The 17,757-nt window shown below is 43.2% G+C and overlaps 2 protein-coding genes across 3 annotated transcripts; both read right to left on the bottom strand.

The window, feature by feature from the left end:
* On the bottom strand, positions 2,032–10,666 carry LOC8077240 (protein ACCUMULATION AND REPLICATION OF CHLOROPLASTS 3). Of its 2 annotated transcripts, XR_002450622.1 has the most exons (18): positions 10,249–10,666; positions 9,091–9,149; positions 8,900–8,964; positions 8,563–8,697; positions 8,394–8,442; positions 7,536–7,648; positions 7,381–7,452; positions 7,184–7,294; positions 6,744–6,925; positions 5,347–5,613; positions 5,141–5,232; positions 4,689–5,065; positions 3,889–3,993; positions 3,679–3,816; positions 3,139–3,305; positions 2,971–3,029; positions 2,216–2,365; positions 2,032–2,125 (listed from the first exon to the last, which is right to left on the bottom strand). XR_002450622.1 is itself a non-coding variant. In XM_021454991.1 (16 exons), exons 1-16 carry the CDS (start codon positions 10,578–10,580, stop codon positions 2,972–2,974), a joined length of 2,322 nt encoding a protein of 773 aa, XP_021310666.1. In that variant the 5' UTR covers positions 10,581–10,666; the 3' UTR covers positions 2,439–2,971. The 2 variants fall into 2 exon arrangements, 1 of the variants encoding a protein (XP_021310666.1); XM_021454991.1 differs by lacking the exons at positions 2,032–2,125; positions 2,216–2,365 and having other exon boundaries at positions 2,439–3,029.
* LOC8077241 (putative E3 ubiquitin-protein ligase RF298) lies at positions 12,880–17,473 on the bottom strand. The gene is made up of 3 exons (XM_002462767.2): positions 17,278–17,473; positions 14,943–17,102; positions 12,880–13,624 (listed from the first exon to the last, which is right to left on the bottom strand). The coding sequence occupies exons 2-3, from the start codon at positions 16,962–16,964 to the stop codon at positions 13,100–13,102; spliced, it is 2,547 nt and encodes an 848-aa protein (XP_002462812.1). The 5' UTR covers positions 16,965–17,102; positions 17,278–17,473; the 3' UTR covers positions 12,880–13,099.

A 17,757-nucleotide genomic window follows, 5' to 3' on the forward strand; every position in this document is an offset into this window, starting at 1 on the left:
CTAGTAAAAATGAACATCACGCGTGTAATCTCTCTTGTCTAAGTCAACGATGCATTCGAGTATGAGTATCCCACCGACCATGGTCTCTCGCTCCGGTACCCCACCTGTCACGACTCACGGGCCACGCCCAGGCACGTCGCGCACCGAGGCACCGTACGCGGAGCGCCCACCCCACAGGCCACACCCATGGGGCAAGGCCGCAAGGGGGCCATGGCCGGTCGCGCATCCGCCGCACGCACATGGCCACAGAGACGACGAGACCGGTACCGGTACCCAGGCACAGGCAGGCAGCGCGCCGGAAGGGACACGTGGTGGGGCGCGCGATCGATCGTGGCAGGCCTCGCCCGCATTCCCCCCGGCCTGTCGGCATGTGGGAACGGCGCGAGCGACAAGCGGATCACCTGGTGGGGGCCTCCTGCACCCCGCGTCCCCGCGCCCGGTGTGGCTCCGCCGTGTCAATGTCACCGCCTGGAACGTACTAGCCTGCTCGCTCCGCTCATTCTCCCTCCCTCCCTTTCTTCCCACCTGCCTGGTCATGGTGGCCGTCGTTGTTGCGTTCCGCCGTCGGCGGCCTTCCGCCCAGTCCACTCCAGTTGCTGGTGGTGTGCGTGCTGGCGTCGGGGCACCCAACCCCACCCAGCCGGTGGCGCTGGCGCTGGCACCTTGCCTTGCACCGCGCGCACGGCAATGGCAATGCTCAATGCGGAAGCTGTGCCAGTGCGTGCGTGCGTGCGTGAGCGAGAGAGGCGCCGCGCAACCCAGTTGGTAGGACGCGCGTTTGCCCACGTATACGTATCGGACGGCGACCGGACCCGGTGTCGGGGGGCTGGGCGGCTGGCGGTGGTCGCCGTCGGCTCGTCCTCGCGCCTCGGTCAGCGCTCTCGCTCGGCGGTGCAAGCGAGCGACAGGATCACAGGATAACGCGAGTGCGACCGCAACTTTGCACGGCCGGCAGGATACGTGCCTACTACTACTACTACTGCCTGCAGTGCTGGTGTTCGGTCACAGGTCGGTCGTCCGCGGGATCATCGATGGACCACGAGACCATGCAAAAAAAGGGGGGCATTTCCACTAATTGGAGCACCGATTTCTTTTCTAATTTTTTTTTCAAGGCGCCACTCCAGTGGCGAGCTGACATTTGCCGTAGCTAGATTGCTTTCTTTCTTTCTTTTTTGGCGCAACCGGACCTACGTACGTACTCCTAACTTTCTATCCATCCATCCCACGCGTCGAGCTGATATAGGTGATGGACGCCGTAGTGCGCCAGTCGGGAAATTCACTCACGTGACATTTGTGTTCACTACGAGTACTGTATGTCATTACTAGCAAGTGAGACCATACTGTATATTGCTATGCGGGCCCAATGCCCCAAGGACACAACAAAGACTGAACTGGCTTTCTAGCCACTTAGGCAACGACTGCTGAATCTGGAAATCCGATGTGAAGACGAGGCGCACAGGAGGCTCATGAGCTTCATTTTACAGGACAGGAGAACATTCTAAGCAAACCGCTGTCAGTATAACTGCTGCAAACGAAGGGAAGTTCCAGTCCGGTCCAGGTGAAGCAGCGAGCCAGCGACAGAGCAGCGTGGCACTGCCGGATAGTACGTAAAATTCAATTTTCTTTTGGGGCCACACGCAACACACAGATGATTAGACGAAGGTTGGCGCAGCTGCGCAAGACACATGACCGGATTGTCAGGGGAGATGAAAAAAAACTGCATGCTCATAGAGTCGCGGCGCGGCTAGCCAAGTGCCAAGTTGCGGCGCGAGTCCAATCCGCAACCCCCTTGTGCATCCGATATGAGAAATACCGCAATATACTAGTAGCAATCAGCTATAGCAGCTCCAGAAAGCGATAGCACGCAGGGGAGTCCTGGAACCACTTGAGACGTGACTATAGAGATAGATTTTATTTTCCCATGCAGGCGTATCTCCGCTACTGGGCAAGATCCCCGGCCCTCCGTTGCTTACTCAGATTTTGGAACAGCAAGGCAATGGATGGAATGAATATGGTAGATGCTCATACCGTCCAGATCAAGAAGGCGGGTAGCACTTGAGCTCCTAAGCTGTCCACCCAGAATAATTGTATAAACTCTAGTATACTTCAAGAGTTCCTTTCACTCCTACTTACCAAAAAAGAAGGCGTGTCAGACGATTTGCCTCTCACTCACTGAAACACCTAAACTTCTCTCCAATTAAACAGAATAACATACCTTCAGGGTTCCATTAACATTCATCTGATTCCAGTCATCCAAGCCGTGAACCAACTGCATGCCGAACTGAAAGAGAAACAGCAGCGCTCAATCTACGCAGTGGATAGCATATCTTTGACCTTCTATTACACCACCTTTTCATGATAATTCCTACATGGAGGTTCAAATTATTGGATGCCGACATCGATTGAGCAACAACAAATGAGTAAACTTGACCAAGATATTATTAAAATATAATGGGTAGATGATATTGATGGAAACTTTTAAAAAAGGGGAAAGGATACAATTTGGGCCCACATTTGTGGAAACTCAAGCGCTCAGTTGGAAATAAGGAGCACGGCCACGAGAGCTTGTTCATCCATGTACAGACCACCCTAATCCGAGAAGAAAATATCTAGGGGTAGGGGTTATCAATGGAATTAATCAAACACACTTCACGTTCAGGTACAGTTGGGTAGCTGTTCCCAGCTTGGTACATCAGCCGTATGAACAAAAGCCTCCTCCCATACTTCTAGTGGTATATACAGAAATGGCTACAGTCTGCTCCTTTGAAATTAGGCATCAAAACTTCAACAGCGCTTCCAACAGGCACCTATTTACGACTTTCAAGACTGGAAATAGAATGACAACTTCGTGTACAGTGGAGAGGCTCCAAACCAGAGTGCCTTGCGACATCTGAGATTTTGAAGCATAGCCCCCTACCATCTGAGAAGCAAAGTTTTAGAAATGTCTGGAAAATATATTTAGATCTGAACCTCATTTCTCCATTTTAGTTCTGTCAATAAGTACACCATCAGCCCAAACTTCAATCCACCTGTAATCATGATCAACGATGAAGTCAAGTCCCCCTTTTTGGTCAAAAGAATACACACATGTAATGTGCTTTTTCTGTAACACACTGAACACAAATAGACGAGAGAAACCTTGATCCGTTTGCATCTACCAACAGGCTCTCCCCATGGCGCCATCCATTTTGGAAATGACCAAAGAAGATACTCCCATCCTTGGCATAAAATCTACCCTCGCCATTAGCCTTCCCCTTCCAAAAATTTGCGAACCAGCGGTCACCGCTGTGAAAATAGTACCAGCCCTAGATTTGGTGGGTGGGGGTAAGTCAGTAAATCGGACTTTTTGTCATCAAACAGAAAGTAAATCATATGGAGTGTAAAGAGTGTTGTTACATTGTCCAACTTGATATAAGTAAATGTTCAGAACTTGCAGCTTGAATAAGTTAAGGTGCTTGGATATTTCATGGCTGGATAGGTTATAATCAAGAACTCAAGACAAAACGGTCTTTATATAAAAGATGCCAAATAAAAAAAAAAGAAATAGCTCTAAGCACATGGCAATCATGCTTAATATAGGTATATAAATTAGGGACTGAATCTGAAAAGCAGTCTGTTAGTGTTTCCATTTACAGCTGTGACGTGCGAGATGAAAGCAACTGTAACATACTGCCATACCTTTCCATGAATAAGGTCATCCCTCCATGTCCCATGATATACATCACCGTTACTGTGAAATAGAGTCCCCAAACCAGATCTCTTACCATACCTCCAGAGTCCATCATAAAAGCTTCCGTCACTGAAGGTTAGACGTCCCTACAATGTTTAACAAGGTAAGATTGTTGGATTTGTCAGATAAGTTGGATAGAACATGTGATCCGATTTCACCTTTCCTTCAGGAACACCTTCTTGGCATCTACCTCTATAAGTTCCCCCTCCATAACGTATTTCAACTATGGGGCTCCATGTCTTTTCTGGTTCTCTTTCTGCATCCTACAAGGAAAATGACGGATTACAGATGCTAAGGCCTATAGAACATTCAGATTCATAACAAAGACAAGTGTTTTCCAGACTCTGGCTGAAATGAAACATTTATTCTTCTAGAAAAGTAGAAACAGAAAAGCAGCACTAATGACAAAGATAAATATTGAGCTAATTGTGTTTGCATTGACATAATGTGAGGGTTTTTTATCACACCATAAAAGTTAACAGAAGACACCTTGATAAAACATCCAAGTAGTACATAAACACCCTAGATGCACAAATGTAACCGAATGAAAACCCATCTTAATACCACAAGAAAAGGGAGCTACTGAGCTAGCTATGCACATGGAACGGATGAGGGAGGCTGCAGAACATTATGAGTAGCCCCAGAGGAAACTACGAGGATGATTTTGGTGCACAGTTGTCCATTTTTGGATTAGTAAACTGTGCCTGCTTCGTCAATCTATATGGAATCTGAAATCCAAATAAACAACAAAAAGATTCCTTATCTTCGAATGTAATAAACAAAAATCATTATGCATGCGTTCAAGGGAAAAAACCCAATATGTTGCACTTTTCTAAATTGATTTAATCTGGGCAAGCTAACTGTTTCCCCTTTGTGTACAAACAAGGAATGGAGCTTATAACAAACTGTGTCAGCATAACATTCAAGATAAGAGTATGCAGGAGAGAGAGAAACTAACGAGCATCAGGGCAGCCCGGCTGGATATTGAGTTTGAGCCATGCTTTCGAGACCTGTTCATTCTATTCCTCAGAAATGCGACTGCAGAACTACACATGTCCATTACTTTCTCCAAAGGAACATCAGAAAATGATACTCCAAAGGCAGCATGCCCAGTAGCAACAGTTGTGTCAGCACCAAGAGTTTCAGGTTGCGTATTTGGAGAATGATCAGACTGAACTTTGCTAAGTTTTACACCAACAGGAAAAGTGACAATATCAAGCTCATCATTTTCACTGCTTCCATTTGCCATCGCACGCTGCTTAGCCCACAATTGTGCAATATCAAAACCAGGGGAATTGCTCAAGAAACGATGTTCCTGCTGTGAAGCTAAATGCTCTGTCAATGAAAAACTTAAGTTAGAAAAGCACACGCAAACAAAACAAAGGATGTGGTGCACACAAACAATTTTACCTCTGTCATCATCTTTGCTCATTTCTCCAGTAACTGCCAAATTATCTTCCAGAGATTCTGGCTTTATTCTCTCATTCCTGTCATTACTGTCTCTAAGACAGAATTGCAGTGGACATGTTTAGTCATAACAATAGTTATTTTTTTTTAAAAAAAGGGGGAACTAGCTTTCCTGGGACAAAAGGAAAGAAGCCAAGTCCGTAAGTTACCTCACAGATTCCAAATCCTCAAATTCTTCAGGAAATAATTTAGGAACAGTAGCAGCATCAGATGACCAATTAGAAAGTTGTGAGAATTCGTCTTGTTCTACAGAATTAGTTCTGTTCTCAGGCAGTCGATTAAAGGAATGCTTCGACCTAATTTGTTTCTGTTCAGGGATATCTCCTCCCATAAAAGAGGATATAAAAGGAAAATGAAAGGCCAAACTTGAAAGAAAGCCCTCTTGTACTGTGGAAACACTTTCATCATAGTGGTTTCTGTTAAAAAAATGTTGCAGCACATAATCAACCACTAATATCAACAACCGTCACCAATGAACTACATAAGTTAATTTTCTATGCATAAGACATAACAGGTATCTGACCTGCACAAATTCAAATCTAATCATTGAGTAAAATGCAGTCATCTTTTGCATACCTATTTTTTAGACTACATGTGCTGCTAGACTATAGTCTATACTGATATTTATTAACACCACAATCACATAAAATGCTGAAATCTGTAACATCATGAGACCACATCAGAAAGAAATGAGGGCCACACTCTATTTTTGCACATATCTGTCTAAATATAGAAAGTACCAACTGATGAATAAAGTAACCAATCAATGGTTCTTTCAAACATAGTTCTTAAGGCGTCGCCTAGGCGTCCAGGTGACCCCCCAGGGCCTTGCAAAATGCTCACCTAGGCGGGCACGGCACACGCCTAGGCGTCTAAGGCGGGCGCCTAGGCGTCCGGGCGGGGGCGCATTGTCATGCCTCGCCTTTACGTCTTAAGAACTATGCTTTCAAATAAACCCTTATTCAAGAAAACAATGAAAAGCTGAAGGTCCATCTCCAATAAAATGGCAGGACAATCTTTTAACCATGAAAAGAGGAAAAAGCATCAGATACCACAACTATAAAAACTTCACTAACATAAAGATTGCACCATAGTAGTTACAAAGAACTTTGAGAAAGTATATAACACTACCCAGCAAAATAGATGAGAGTCTCAGAGTAAGAATGTGATAAGAAATGGGAAGGGAATAGCTGACTATACTACCATGTCATACAACTATACAAGGCCACAAGGGGTAAGAAACTCATGCTCATGTCTGCTAAAAGTCTTTTACTAAAAACCTCTCTGCTCTACATTTATCTCAAGATTACAGGTTCAGTTTGTTATCCATATATCAATCAGATAGTCAACATATGCAATACAACTCAAAGATTTAGCCCTGCTTGATTATCCTTGGCTTGGAAGATTTACTTAACAAAATACGAGATGATATAAAGCATACATTCAAGTCATGGACTATGATTAAGGAATGATAAATGAAAAAGGTTCATTAAAAATCAGGCTGGTTATTTAAATTTTCTGCATCAGCTGTTATGTGATGACTTACCGGGTAGTTAGAAGAGATACTACTATCAGTTTTGGCTCTAAATCAGGTTCAGAATTTCTAGAAAATATAATATCTTTCATGAACCCAGTAACTCGACGAAAGATGTGCAGAATGGAGATCATGTCACTTTCAGACAACACCCGAGCAGTTGTAAGGGAGAGGAAAACCACATTGTTCAAGTCCTACACAAAAATAATATATAAACAAATTAGTGCAGTCAAAATATAACAGAGCAGCACAAAGATTTCATGGCTACAAATTTCCGCAGATATACAAGTTGCATTGATGCATATGTAGAGTAGATTTTGGCCTTTTTGCATGGGCATCCTTTAAGTCAGGATGCCAAAACATAAACAAATTTCCTTTTTCCTTTTAACATTTCGTATAGAATGTAGAATAAATATATTAAAAGTTACAAAAAAAAAGACAATCAATTCCACCTTTATGCCACCAAGAAGAAATGGACAGTGGAAGACAGCCTGCTTAATTGCTGACTGGATGTTATAACCAGCACCAAAGCCAACTCTAGCTTCCCCATAGCTTCTGAGTAGCTGTTAAGCTGTAGACTGTAAGAACCATTTAAGAAAAGCTAAAGTCAAGATGATGGAACTTAGTAGTAAGGAAATATCTTAACTACCTTGGCTACTTCCTCAGGACCAATTTCTTTAATTTGTGCATTAAGGGAACTCCAGAACATCTTATTATAACCCTGATATTTAGAGAAGAATGGGATTAAAAAGTAGAGTGCAATATTTCATATCAAAGAACAGCATAGAAGGATTTAAAACTCACAGACATCATGATAGATATCATGCTAATAGTTGACAGGACAGCATTATTGGCACTTTCTAAAGCTTCAGCAAGAGTTTCCACTTCCGTCTCAAGCAATGAATCAGCTTCAATAACTGTGACAGTATAGATGAAACTGTAATTTTTCAGACTACAAGCCGTTGTTCTTGGATGTGGCTAATTTCAATAATACTGTGATGTTAATATTGCATGGAGAACAAACAGAACTACACCACAAGATTCCAGAATCGATCGATACATCGAGTATATACCAATTATCATTCATCAATATCCACACCACCAAAGAGGAGTTATTATATTACTGAAGGACAAAAATCACTTAGCTTGTCATGAGGAATAGTTTCACCATCTCATTGTAAATTTAAGTTTAGCATGTCAGCATCCTGTTATGGCAGGTGGAACCGTCCCAGGGGCCCATGCGGTACTGTAGCACACGTGAATGGTACCACGTGAACAGTATCGGATTTGATTAGATTATATTAGATTGATTTGGTTTGTTAGGAAAGGAATAAGATTGATTGATTCAGTTAGGATATTACTTAGGGGTCAATTAAGTTGTCTCTATAAAAGGGACCTGATTAGTTTTCTTCTTATCATCATCTCAACCTTTGGTGGGATATATGCGCACCAGGGCCTACAAACTTACGATCCAGGAATCAGGACTCGGGAGCATAAGGCACAACTAGTGAAATATCAGTCCTTAGTACAGGTCAATTATGAAGGAAGCAGTGTAAAGCCCAAATAGGACAGAGTGAGAAAAGCTTTTATTATTTTACTCTCTCATGCCATAGTGCAAAAGGTTAATGCATGGCTGTAAAAGGTAGGCTAGCAATGGGTTACCAATATGAAAGTTTGAGCACGTTTGAAGTTTGCCAATCAAATCAGCTGCCTGCAGAAGACGCAAATTAATAGTAAATTATAAGAACTTACACATCTTTTAAGAATCCTGCACCCACAAAGTTCACTGTTCATGGAAAAGAAGAAAAATTACTACAGAAGTTTTTTTTACCTCTACTTGCCTTCTTTGTCCCTCGAAGCAGAAGGGCTTCAAAAATATTGATGCTGCCAGATTACCAGCAGATTTGACAGCACTAAGAAGCTCCATTGCAGTAATATGATCAGCATCTTGTCCTGCACTAGAAACCTAAATTAAAAAATCATAGCAAGATATGCGGTCAGATCTCAGTCCCAGATGACAAAAATCAATTGTGGCATGTGTTTCATTAACATTATGCAACAGAGTGGTAAGGGATATAGCACAATATCTAAGCACACTCAATATCCTAAGGCCAAACAGTATGAGAGCAACATATGGTGTCAAAAAGAAAGAAGAGAAGTGCACAAACAAGAATAACCGCAGGCGGGCAGGGATGAAGAAATAAGGGAGATTCCAAGTCTCTGAACACTGCATCTGAAAAACAGAGAGATGTCATTTTCATGCTAAAGATAGTAGATAGAGAATGAAAAGTACAAAACCATGTATGCATACAAAATGTTGAATCAACTCAAGATGTTGAGTCCATGAAAGATGCAGTACCAGTTCCATGACCTTTTTGTATTAACTGAACTTTAGAATTATCCATAACATGTACTGTCCTGAAACAAAATTCAGAGATGGCACAGATTTTTTAAAGAAGAAAACAAAAAAATGAATGGAAAAACAACTAAAAGAATACAAATAAGCACTTCATTTGAAGAAAAAAATCTTTTATGCAAAGCTTAGACGCAACAAAATAAGGGATCTGTCCTAGCAGATTAATCTTCAATCTTCTTATGTGTCAATGGGGTAATCATAACTATTTAATCAAAGAGATATTAATACAGAGAAATTGCACAGCACACTGAATGCGTTGTGAAAATAGATGAATCAACGTACTCTTTCAAGAATTCATTACATTGACTTAGGAAATGCAAGTACATCAAGCGACAAGGTACAAGATGCAGTCCTTAATTAGCTCACGAATTAACATATTAGTATCCAAATCATGCTTCTGTTTCAAACTTTTGAAGTATTTCTATTTAGTGCACTGGAGATAACTCTAACTCCTACTGCAGTCTGCACTCTGCAGAATTGTAAAGGGACCAATGTTCCACCACACTAGATAGTGTGTAAGAATGTACTAGGAAATGACCATAGGGTTAGTTCACTATGGCATTTGCTTGTAATTTCAGTGACTCCATCAAAGAAAAAAGGTTGCCATATGCTGCAGGAAGGTTCTTTGTACTATGACTTTAAATCTCATAAACAACTCCCTGCTCTCCCCTATATTAATCTGGTAAGCAGAAAATCTTCAAATTCACAATGTTGAATAGCTTACATGTTAGGTTAATACTTGGTTATGCACACGATATACTTGGAGAAGTAATGATTATAGTAACAAAAAACTGATGGTGAGCAAAAAAATCACCAAAATCACAGCCGAGTAATATTATGCCACTCTGTATGGCCAAAGCACTACGGGAAGGCTGCAAACTACATATTTCCAAAAAAAAAAACATATGTATATATAGCATCATGGAGAAACACACATTGACGATTCCACATTAATTTCACTGGTGGAAATCAAAGTCAGACACTAACTTCGGTAATTGATCAATTCGCCAGATGGGGTTCCAATTCTACAAATCACGGAGTCACCTGAACAACACCAGACAGTGCAGTGTTGAAGTTAGGAGTTCGGTTTCGGTTCCGTACCAGAAGCGGATGGGGGTGGAGGACAGCGTGCGTGAGCCCAGGCAGAAGTCAATGACGGCGTCCTTCCGGCTGCCTACGCCGACCACCTCCACGGGCTCCGTCGCCCGCGAAGCACCCGCCGCCGCCGCCGCCGCCGCCGCCGCCGCGCGAACTCCGGGGGCGCGGCACCGGCTGCAGCTGCTGCGGTCCCGCAAGGTCATGCGGGGCGCGACGGGCGACGGGAGCGGGAGGGCCCTGACGGGAGCCGCCATTGGCGACGCGGGTGTGTAGGCGGCACGGGCAGTGAACGAGACTGTGACTGTGAGAGGGAGGAAGCCGCGGTTTAACGGCATCTTGCCGTCATCTACTGCCGCCGGTGGCAGGGAGCCAGGGTCCAGGGAGGTGCAGCCTGCACCCTGCAGGCGAAGGGCGCCTTGGAGCTGGGTTGGGCCTACATGAGAGTCCAATGAGGAGCCCATATATTTCCCAAATACTCCTTCCATCCTAAGCCTAGATGTGAAAATATTTTGGATTTCGCTACTGTACCACTTTCGTTTGTTTGTGATAAATATTATCTAATCATAAACTAACTAGGATCAAAAGATTTGTCTCGTGATTTACAGGTAAACTGTGTAATTAGTTTTTGTTTTCGTCTATATTTAATGCTTCATATATGTGCCGCAAGATTCGATGTGACAGGAAACCTTGAAAACTTCTTTTTGGTTTTCAGGGTGAACTAAACAAGACGTAAATTATTTGACATTTCCCAAATACTCCTTCCACCCTAAATTATAATAAGACGTTCGATCTTTTTTACTCTAAATTTAACCACTTGTCTTATTCAAAAATTTATGCAAACATAGTCAAAATTAAGTTATTTATGAAGAACTTTTATTAATAAACCAAGCTACGACAAAAGAAGTGATATTTTACGCAATTTTTTTGATAAGACGAGTGATCAAACTTAGTATAAAAAGGTCAAACGTCTTATAATTTAGGATTTGGGATGAACAGAGTATTTCAATTTAGGCCTCGTAGACACCTCTCTCTTTTTTGTGAGACCCAGTTACAAATGCAGACACTCGCATACAAGTTGATTTTTTTTTCATCGAACAGTGTTATATATACACAGGGCACAATATATAACACATAGATATTCTCTTATACAGAGACCAGAGTACAACTCTATTATTCACCAAGGCTTTGTTGATAACTATCAGCAAACGAAACTTATGATAATAATTTCACTTTTCTATATAACCTTTGTAACCAACATTTGTTTATAACTACAAGTGGACAAATTTAGCATAAAAATTTTTCAACATAAATTTTCTAGCGTAACTTCATATAATAAAATTACTAACTTATACAGGTAAATTTTAAATAAATTACATGGCCAGTCCCTAAACTATTGTTGAGGTTTCATCCTGGTCCCCGAATTATCAAACTGCAATAGACAACGACGGTATAGCGCATGCAGTCGAGCGACATTGGCAAGCAACGCCATATATATAGGCACATAACTCCCATTGCCGGAACCACCTAAAGCAAGGCCAGTCTCAGTGGAGGTTTCACCAGGATGTCATGCACATTTATTAAAGCGTCATGTCAGCAAAACTACACTTTTTGCATGAAACGAAGATGAGAGAGAAGGAAGTAGTTTCACCATGGTGAAACCCCGCGGGCGTTGTTTCCCACACGGTGAAACGGGATGAAATCTCCACTGAGGGCTAAATCATTTCACCATCTTGCATGTGATCCAATCATTTTACAGTAATTAAATGCTTTGCCCATCCTAGGAAACGTCAAGGTGAAACTCATGCATTATGGAGGTTGTTTCATTATTCGTTTCATTGATGCTCTGTCAGCGAATTTGTTTTGGAAACAGTGTATTGAAACGGGCCACTAAGACTGGCCTTGAAAGAAACGGCTTGTTTCCTTCCAACATGAAAAATGTTTTCAGTTGAAAACCTGTTTCCACTAGTTTTTCTCTCTTTCTTTATTAATTGGATTGCCACACCAGTTTTTTTTTTTTTTTGTTTAGCCATCTTATCATTTAACTCTATATAAACGGTTCTCTTTAGAACTGCCCTAATAAACATGCCCAACTCTAAACATGGCATCGACGTTAATTTCACAAGTTGTCACATAGGTGATCTTGAGTGGTCCTTGTGGAGCAACTGTAGACACCTACCATGAACTTGCGAGACGTGTCCACGCATACACATGCAACGCACAAGAGATTTATAGTTTTTATTTTTAACTATTCATCCTAAATTTAAGCAACAGTCCCCCACGATTGCTTCATGAGAACTGTTCTCCACTGACTTTTTCCCCCAATGTTAGATCAGTCCCATTTTGTATTTTCGTGACCTATTTACACATAGTACAAACTCTAATGTTAAACAAGTCACAAGGTTCTGTCTAAATTTCGCCTACACTGCTTGCAATCAGACCACTGTCGCATCATAGAACTGGAACTCCCGGGCACCGTGAGAACTGACATCCAGAGACGGTGAAGCTCACTTCGTTTAGGACTTCAATAGCTAGAGATGAATGCAACCGGGCATAACAACATCGATTAACAGGTTGCCTGCCAAGCATCACACGAACCGACATTTTTACCAAACAGTACAGGACTTAGAACCAGAGTGCAGCAAAACCAAAGCATTCAGAAGCGGCCGGTATATCCATATAACAAACCCAACCAGTACCCACTGTCCACTGGGGCTTGTTTGATGTTTAACGAAGTATTATTGTCAAAGTTTCACCACTCACCCCTCATTATTATTCTCTCCAATCTTCCATCAACTCAAGCTGAGCAATCAAGGTGAAACAAAAAAAAGTAAAATCCAAATGGTATATGTGAAATCTAGAAACCGGCGGGGCGGGCGCACACCCTGCGCTGGATGGGGGTCCGGCATGAAGGGCATTCCTTCATCCCTTGCTTCTCATGGAGGTCACTGCATTTGACACAGACGACCTGGTGGGCGCAAGGGAGGAACACCACGGACATCTCCTCACTCAAGCACATGACGCACTCCCGATCGCGCTGTATATCATCAAAATCGAGATCTTGGGGTACTGCTATGTTGGACAAAATTTGGGCATTGCTGTTCTTTCTCCCTTCAGAAAGATGCAATGCATAGGTTTTATTGTCAGTTCCCCACTTGGGGGCAGCAACCTTCAAAGAGTCCAAGGACACCTTCAGTTGTGCAATATGCTGCTCAAGAGCACGGATCTCACTCTTGTATCTTTGTGCGTCATTCGCTGCTTTAAGATGCAGCAAATTCTCTTCTGACCTCATGGAGGTCTCAATTTGCTCCCTCTCTTTCCTCTCTGAGGTTACAAGCGCAATTGCCTCAACCTTTCCAGCCTCCTCTTGTTTCCACCTTGCCTGCAAGTATTCGAAATCATAAAGACCAAAGATGTGATGATATGTAGTGAAGGCAGGTTATAAGTAAATACTAAATAGGTGAGGTTGAGGGAATCGAATTAAACCGAACCAAGTAGATATAGCAAGTAGCAAGCTTATAACACTAACAAGACTTTATACAAGTGGTATACACAGGATTAATCATCGCTCAACTCAACATGGCAAGCACAATCAATTCAAATTGAATTTAGAAAGAGAAATCCATGAAGCACAATCAAATCGAATTGAATTTAAAAAGAGAAATCCATGAGGCACAATCAGCACACATGTACTGTTTTTTTTAAGTCTCTAGAAGGAATAACAATATTGGCCATTAACGAACCTTGTAAAAGGATGGTATAGAAGTATAGAACACCTCAAGCCAGGTTTAGAAGCAGTCGCTAAGCGAGCTTCTCTACTAGTATTCACTGCCTTGACATGCTAGTCTAAAAAAGTACCGAGTTATTTTCTGTATCTTCGTAATTTCCATCCCAACTTCTGAAAGATTGAGATATAAGGTTTCCATTACATGCCAAACTCGACAAATGGTCAGAGAAACCATAGAGGTGCTATGGAATGGAGACAATGATGTAGTTTCACTTGTTTAAACTATGAAATTTACCAGATATCATATCAAATAGTCAAATAAGCAAATATTGTCTCAACTTTATCTAATGCTGTAAACAGTTGATAAGTAGCCAGTAATTAAGTGCAGATACCATATAAAGCTCCAAACTTTTTCCAGAAACTTCTGCATACAAAAGTTTGCAGCTTACTCATGAAATACTAAGTATGCTTAGAGCAGTCATAGCTAAGACAGCCAGTTATCTACCATTTATTCCGTAACTTTCTCAACACCCCCAGTCCCTTCAGTTGTGAGAACACAGGAAAAAAAAAAGGAGTGAAATGAAACCTTACTAACACAATCACAACGTGTACATGCTATAAACAAGCCACAAAACATCATTATCTACTACGGAATATAGTTGAGTGTTGGTAAACAGTATAATCACATCACACAACAAATAGTGAGATATTTTTAGTATACCTTACAAGTTTCTCAGTGATACCTTACATCATATTTACTGAATTTAGTATTTCTAAGGGAAAGAACTGGCCCAGCTATTCTATTCATGCACACAGCCTAATAGAGTCAAGTACAATAGCAGTAAAGAAATTTGATGAACCATATGAATATAATTTTAAAAAAAAGAGCATAGGTCATATGATTATACTATTTTAGCTTCCAATTAAAATAAGGTTACAACTTACAACGAGGTAAAAATTGAACAGTTAGTACCTGCACTTGATCCTTTAGCTCTTTAGCATGCTGAAGTTGTTCTTGAACCCGAGATAACTTGCTCTTTTGTGCTGCAAGGTCCTCTTGTAACAGGGCTCTGTCAGATTCCCAACGCTGAGACCTTTTACGACTGTTTTCATCCTTCTTTAAAAGCTCTGAAATATTTGTTGCTGACTCTGCTGCATGTCGCTTTGCAGCTTCCATCTGTAACGTGAGTTGTGCATTCTCAACCTCACGTCTGCGAGCAGAAGCTTCTGCCTTCTCCAGCTGAGCATTTGCTCTAGAAATTGCAGACTCCATCTCTAGAAGCTTTTTCCGAGTACTCTCTTCCAAATGGTGTCTCTCTTCTTGCAGGCGGTCTGCCTCTTCCTTCTCTTTCCTGAGTGACTGAAGTTCATCCTTCTCCTTTGCAAGTCGGTGTGCGACCTGCATCACTTTCTGCTGAGCCCAGTCTGTCCAGTCATGCATATGTGCTTGCAGATCTTTCTGCCTCTGGACAAGAATCAAGACAATTGCATCCTTTTTATCTTGTGGGATCCAGACCTTCTGTTCTTCATCATATGAAAAATTAATTTTGCTACTAGAGTCCACTCCCTCAGTATTGGAATCATGATTCAAACTATCACTTGAGGAGGGCAATGACAATGAAAGATCTGTGCTAGCAGCAGGTGCTGGGTTTGAGTTACTAACTACCTTGGCATCAAATGATGGAGAAGGGGAAAGGGTACCAGTAAAGGAAAGGTCAACTGATACTTCTGATCCAGATATGCTTGCAGCAAACCCTTTAGCAACTCTTGATGAGCCCTTCAAGTTGCTACTAGTAGAATCTGAAAATGACCTGCACTTCCTCTCCAATACTGCACTGGCCGAAGAGCTATGCTTGCCAGACCTAAGAGAGCCTTTGGAACCTAATGCTCGGGAACTTTTATCAAAGCTTGTCAACTTCTGCCGATGCAAGGAGTCCCTCTTGGAGCCCCCCCTCTTGCTTGGGGATGGCTTGTCATTTTTCAAAGATTGTGTCGCAGCAGCAACAAATGGTTGGTCCTCTGAATGATCACGTGTAGAAACAGGGTGTTCTTTTGTCTCAATATTTGGGATCACACACTGAGTCTTGCCCGATACCGAGGGTTTGCTACTTGATACATTCAGGCTTGCTGGTGCCATTGATGAATCAGCTTTTACAGCACCATAAGAGCCAGGTGGCACTGGTGTAAGTTTTCCACGGAAAGTAACGCCAGTCTGCGGGTTGGTAATAGAAACTGACAAATTTGAACCTGAACCAGGTTCATAGTTTCCCGCAACGGGTTGGGCAATAACTTGAGCAGCCACAGCTGGGAGGGAAGAAGTACTGTAGTCCATGGCACAGGCATTTGCCACGTTCATGTCCGACATAAGCAAGCAAAACATTACATCCCCTGTGGTGTAGAATGGCTGAGCCTCATTTACCAACGCGACCATACTACCAAGCACAGCCTGCTCAATCTTCCTCATGTCTTCAACAGAGGCACCCTCCCTTGGCAACATGTCCCCTTCCGTCTTTAGAACCTCAACCGCCGCCTCTCCAAACCCAGCAAGGCTCTCCCTCCAATTGTATTGTGCAGCTGTCCGCACAACAGCGGCCCGTGCGGCCGCCTCAGAGTAGCCCATTGTGGTGATCAGACTCACAGCATTGTCAAAGGTGGTGTCCAGACTCTTGAGAAGGATCTCTTCCAGCTGCGTCTCATTTGGGTCACTCCAATTTACATATCGCTGGCACTCCAATAACTCCTCCGCAGTAGGGTGGACATCCTTGCAGTTTTCGCATGAGTTCTGCAGGAGGTCAAGGCTGACACCCTCAGCAGCAGCTGCAGCCTTCTCGGGCGACATAAACTCGAATCCCACGCAGTCCGCCGTCAGTGGGTACTCCAGCCCGAATGGGCCCAACTCGGCGGATGGTGGCTCGGCACGGTACTTGCGCTTATTCCGGCTGGCGGCCTTCTCTTGCGCCGCCGATGGCGGCGGCGGGGTCGCGACAGTAGACATCAAGGACGCTGCCTTATTACCCCCAAACGAAAAGGAAATCCTTCGCAGAAACGATGCGACACAAACGAAAATACGAAAAAATTCTTCACAGATGGATTGGGCTGACCAGGTTGCTACCCACCGAATCAAGGAAAAAACCTGGAAAATTCAGAAAAAAGGTATTGTGAGAATCATGAAGCTTTGGACGAATCAACAACCAACGAAAAAAAAATAAAATCCTATGGGCCGAGTCATAAGATCAGATGGTCATGAGGCCTTGATCCGATCTGGTACAGGCCGACGGGGGAATCAGGTGATGGATCGACGCACGTACCGGATTGGATCGGAGGGGATCCAGGCGGAGGCGGGGGCGGCTGGTGATCAGAGGAGGAGTGGAGAAGTGTATGGCGAGATGGGGGGTGAAGGGGAGGCGGAGGAAGAAAGGCTCGGATGAGAGGGGGAGGAGATGACTGATGAGAGGGGGGAGGACAAGGCGTGAGCGTGACACGGCCCTGTAGGCCTCGCCGAGTCACACCGGTCACTCGCCACCACCAGACCAGACCAGACCTGGAAGAAACTGGGCTGGGTTCGGCAAAATCTATGTTCATTTCGGGCCCCAGTCTTATTCCCAAGTTCAGCACCGTAAACATACAGGGCCCCCGTAGGGTGAATTAGGATGGAATTAGAGAAATACTATTCCGCTCCTTCTCTTCTCCATCTCCGGCAGACTTAAGAAAAAAGTTAAGAGAGACAAGCGAGCCAACGGCTAGGCAGAAGACAGCATTGACGTGCAAAGTGAGCGGTAGAGGTGGTG

The sequence above is a fragment of the Sorghum bicolor genome, chromosome 2 (genome assembly GCF_000003195.3).
Source record: "Sorghum bicolor cultivar BTx623 chromosome 2, Sorghum_bicolor_NCBIv3, whole genome shotgun sequence".
Lineage (NCBI taxonomy): Eukaryota > Viridiplantae > Streptophyta > Magnoliopsida > Poales > Poaceae > Sorghum > Sorghum bicolor.

Excerpts from the sequence above, each read along its gene's own strand:
- LOC8077241 (XM_002462767.2), bottom strand. The coding sequence starts at position 16,964 with ATGTCTACTGTCGCGACCCCGCCGCCGCCATCGGCGGCGCAAGAGAAG. Across the intron at positions 13,625-14,942 it reads AGCTAAAGGATCAAGTGCAG|GCAAGGTGGAAACAAGAGGA; the intron begins GTACTAACTGTT and ends GAATACTTGCAG.
- LOC8077240 (XM_021454991.1), bottom strand. The coding sequence starts at position 10,580 with ATGCCGTTAAACCGCGGCTTCCTCCCTCTCACAGTCACAGTCTCGTTC. Across the intron at positions 8,698-8,899 it reads GCCCGCCTGCGGTTATTCTT|GTTTCTAGTGCAGGACAAGA; the intron begins GTTTGTGCACTT and ends TTTTTAATTTAG. Across the intron at positions 3,817-3,888 it reads AAGGTGTTCCTGAAGGAAAG|GGACGTCTAACCTTCAGTGA; the intron begins GTGAAATCGGAT and ends TAAACATTGTAG.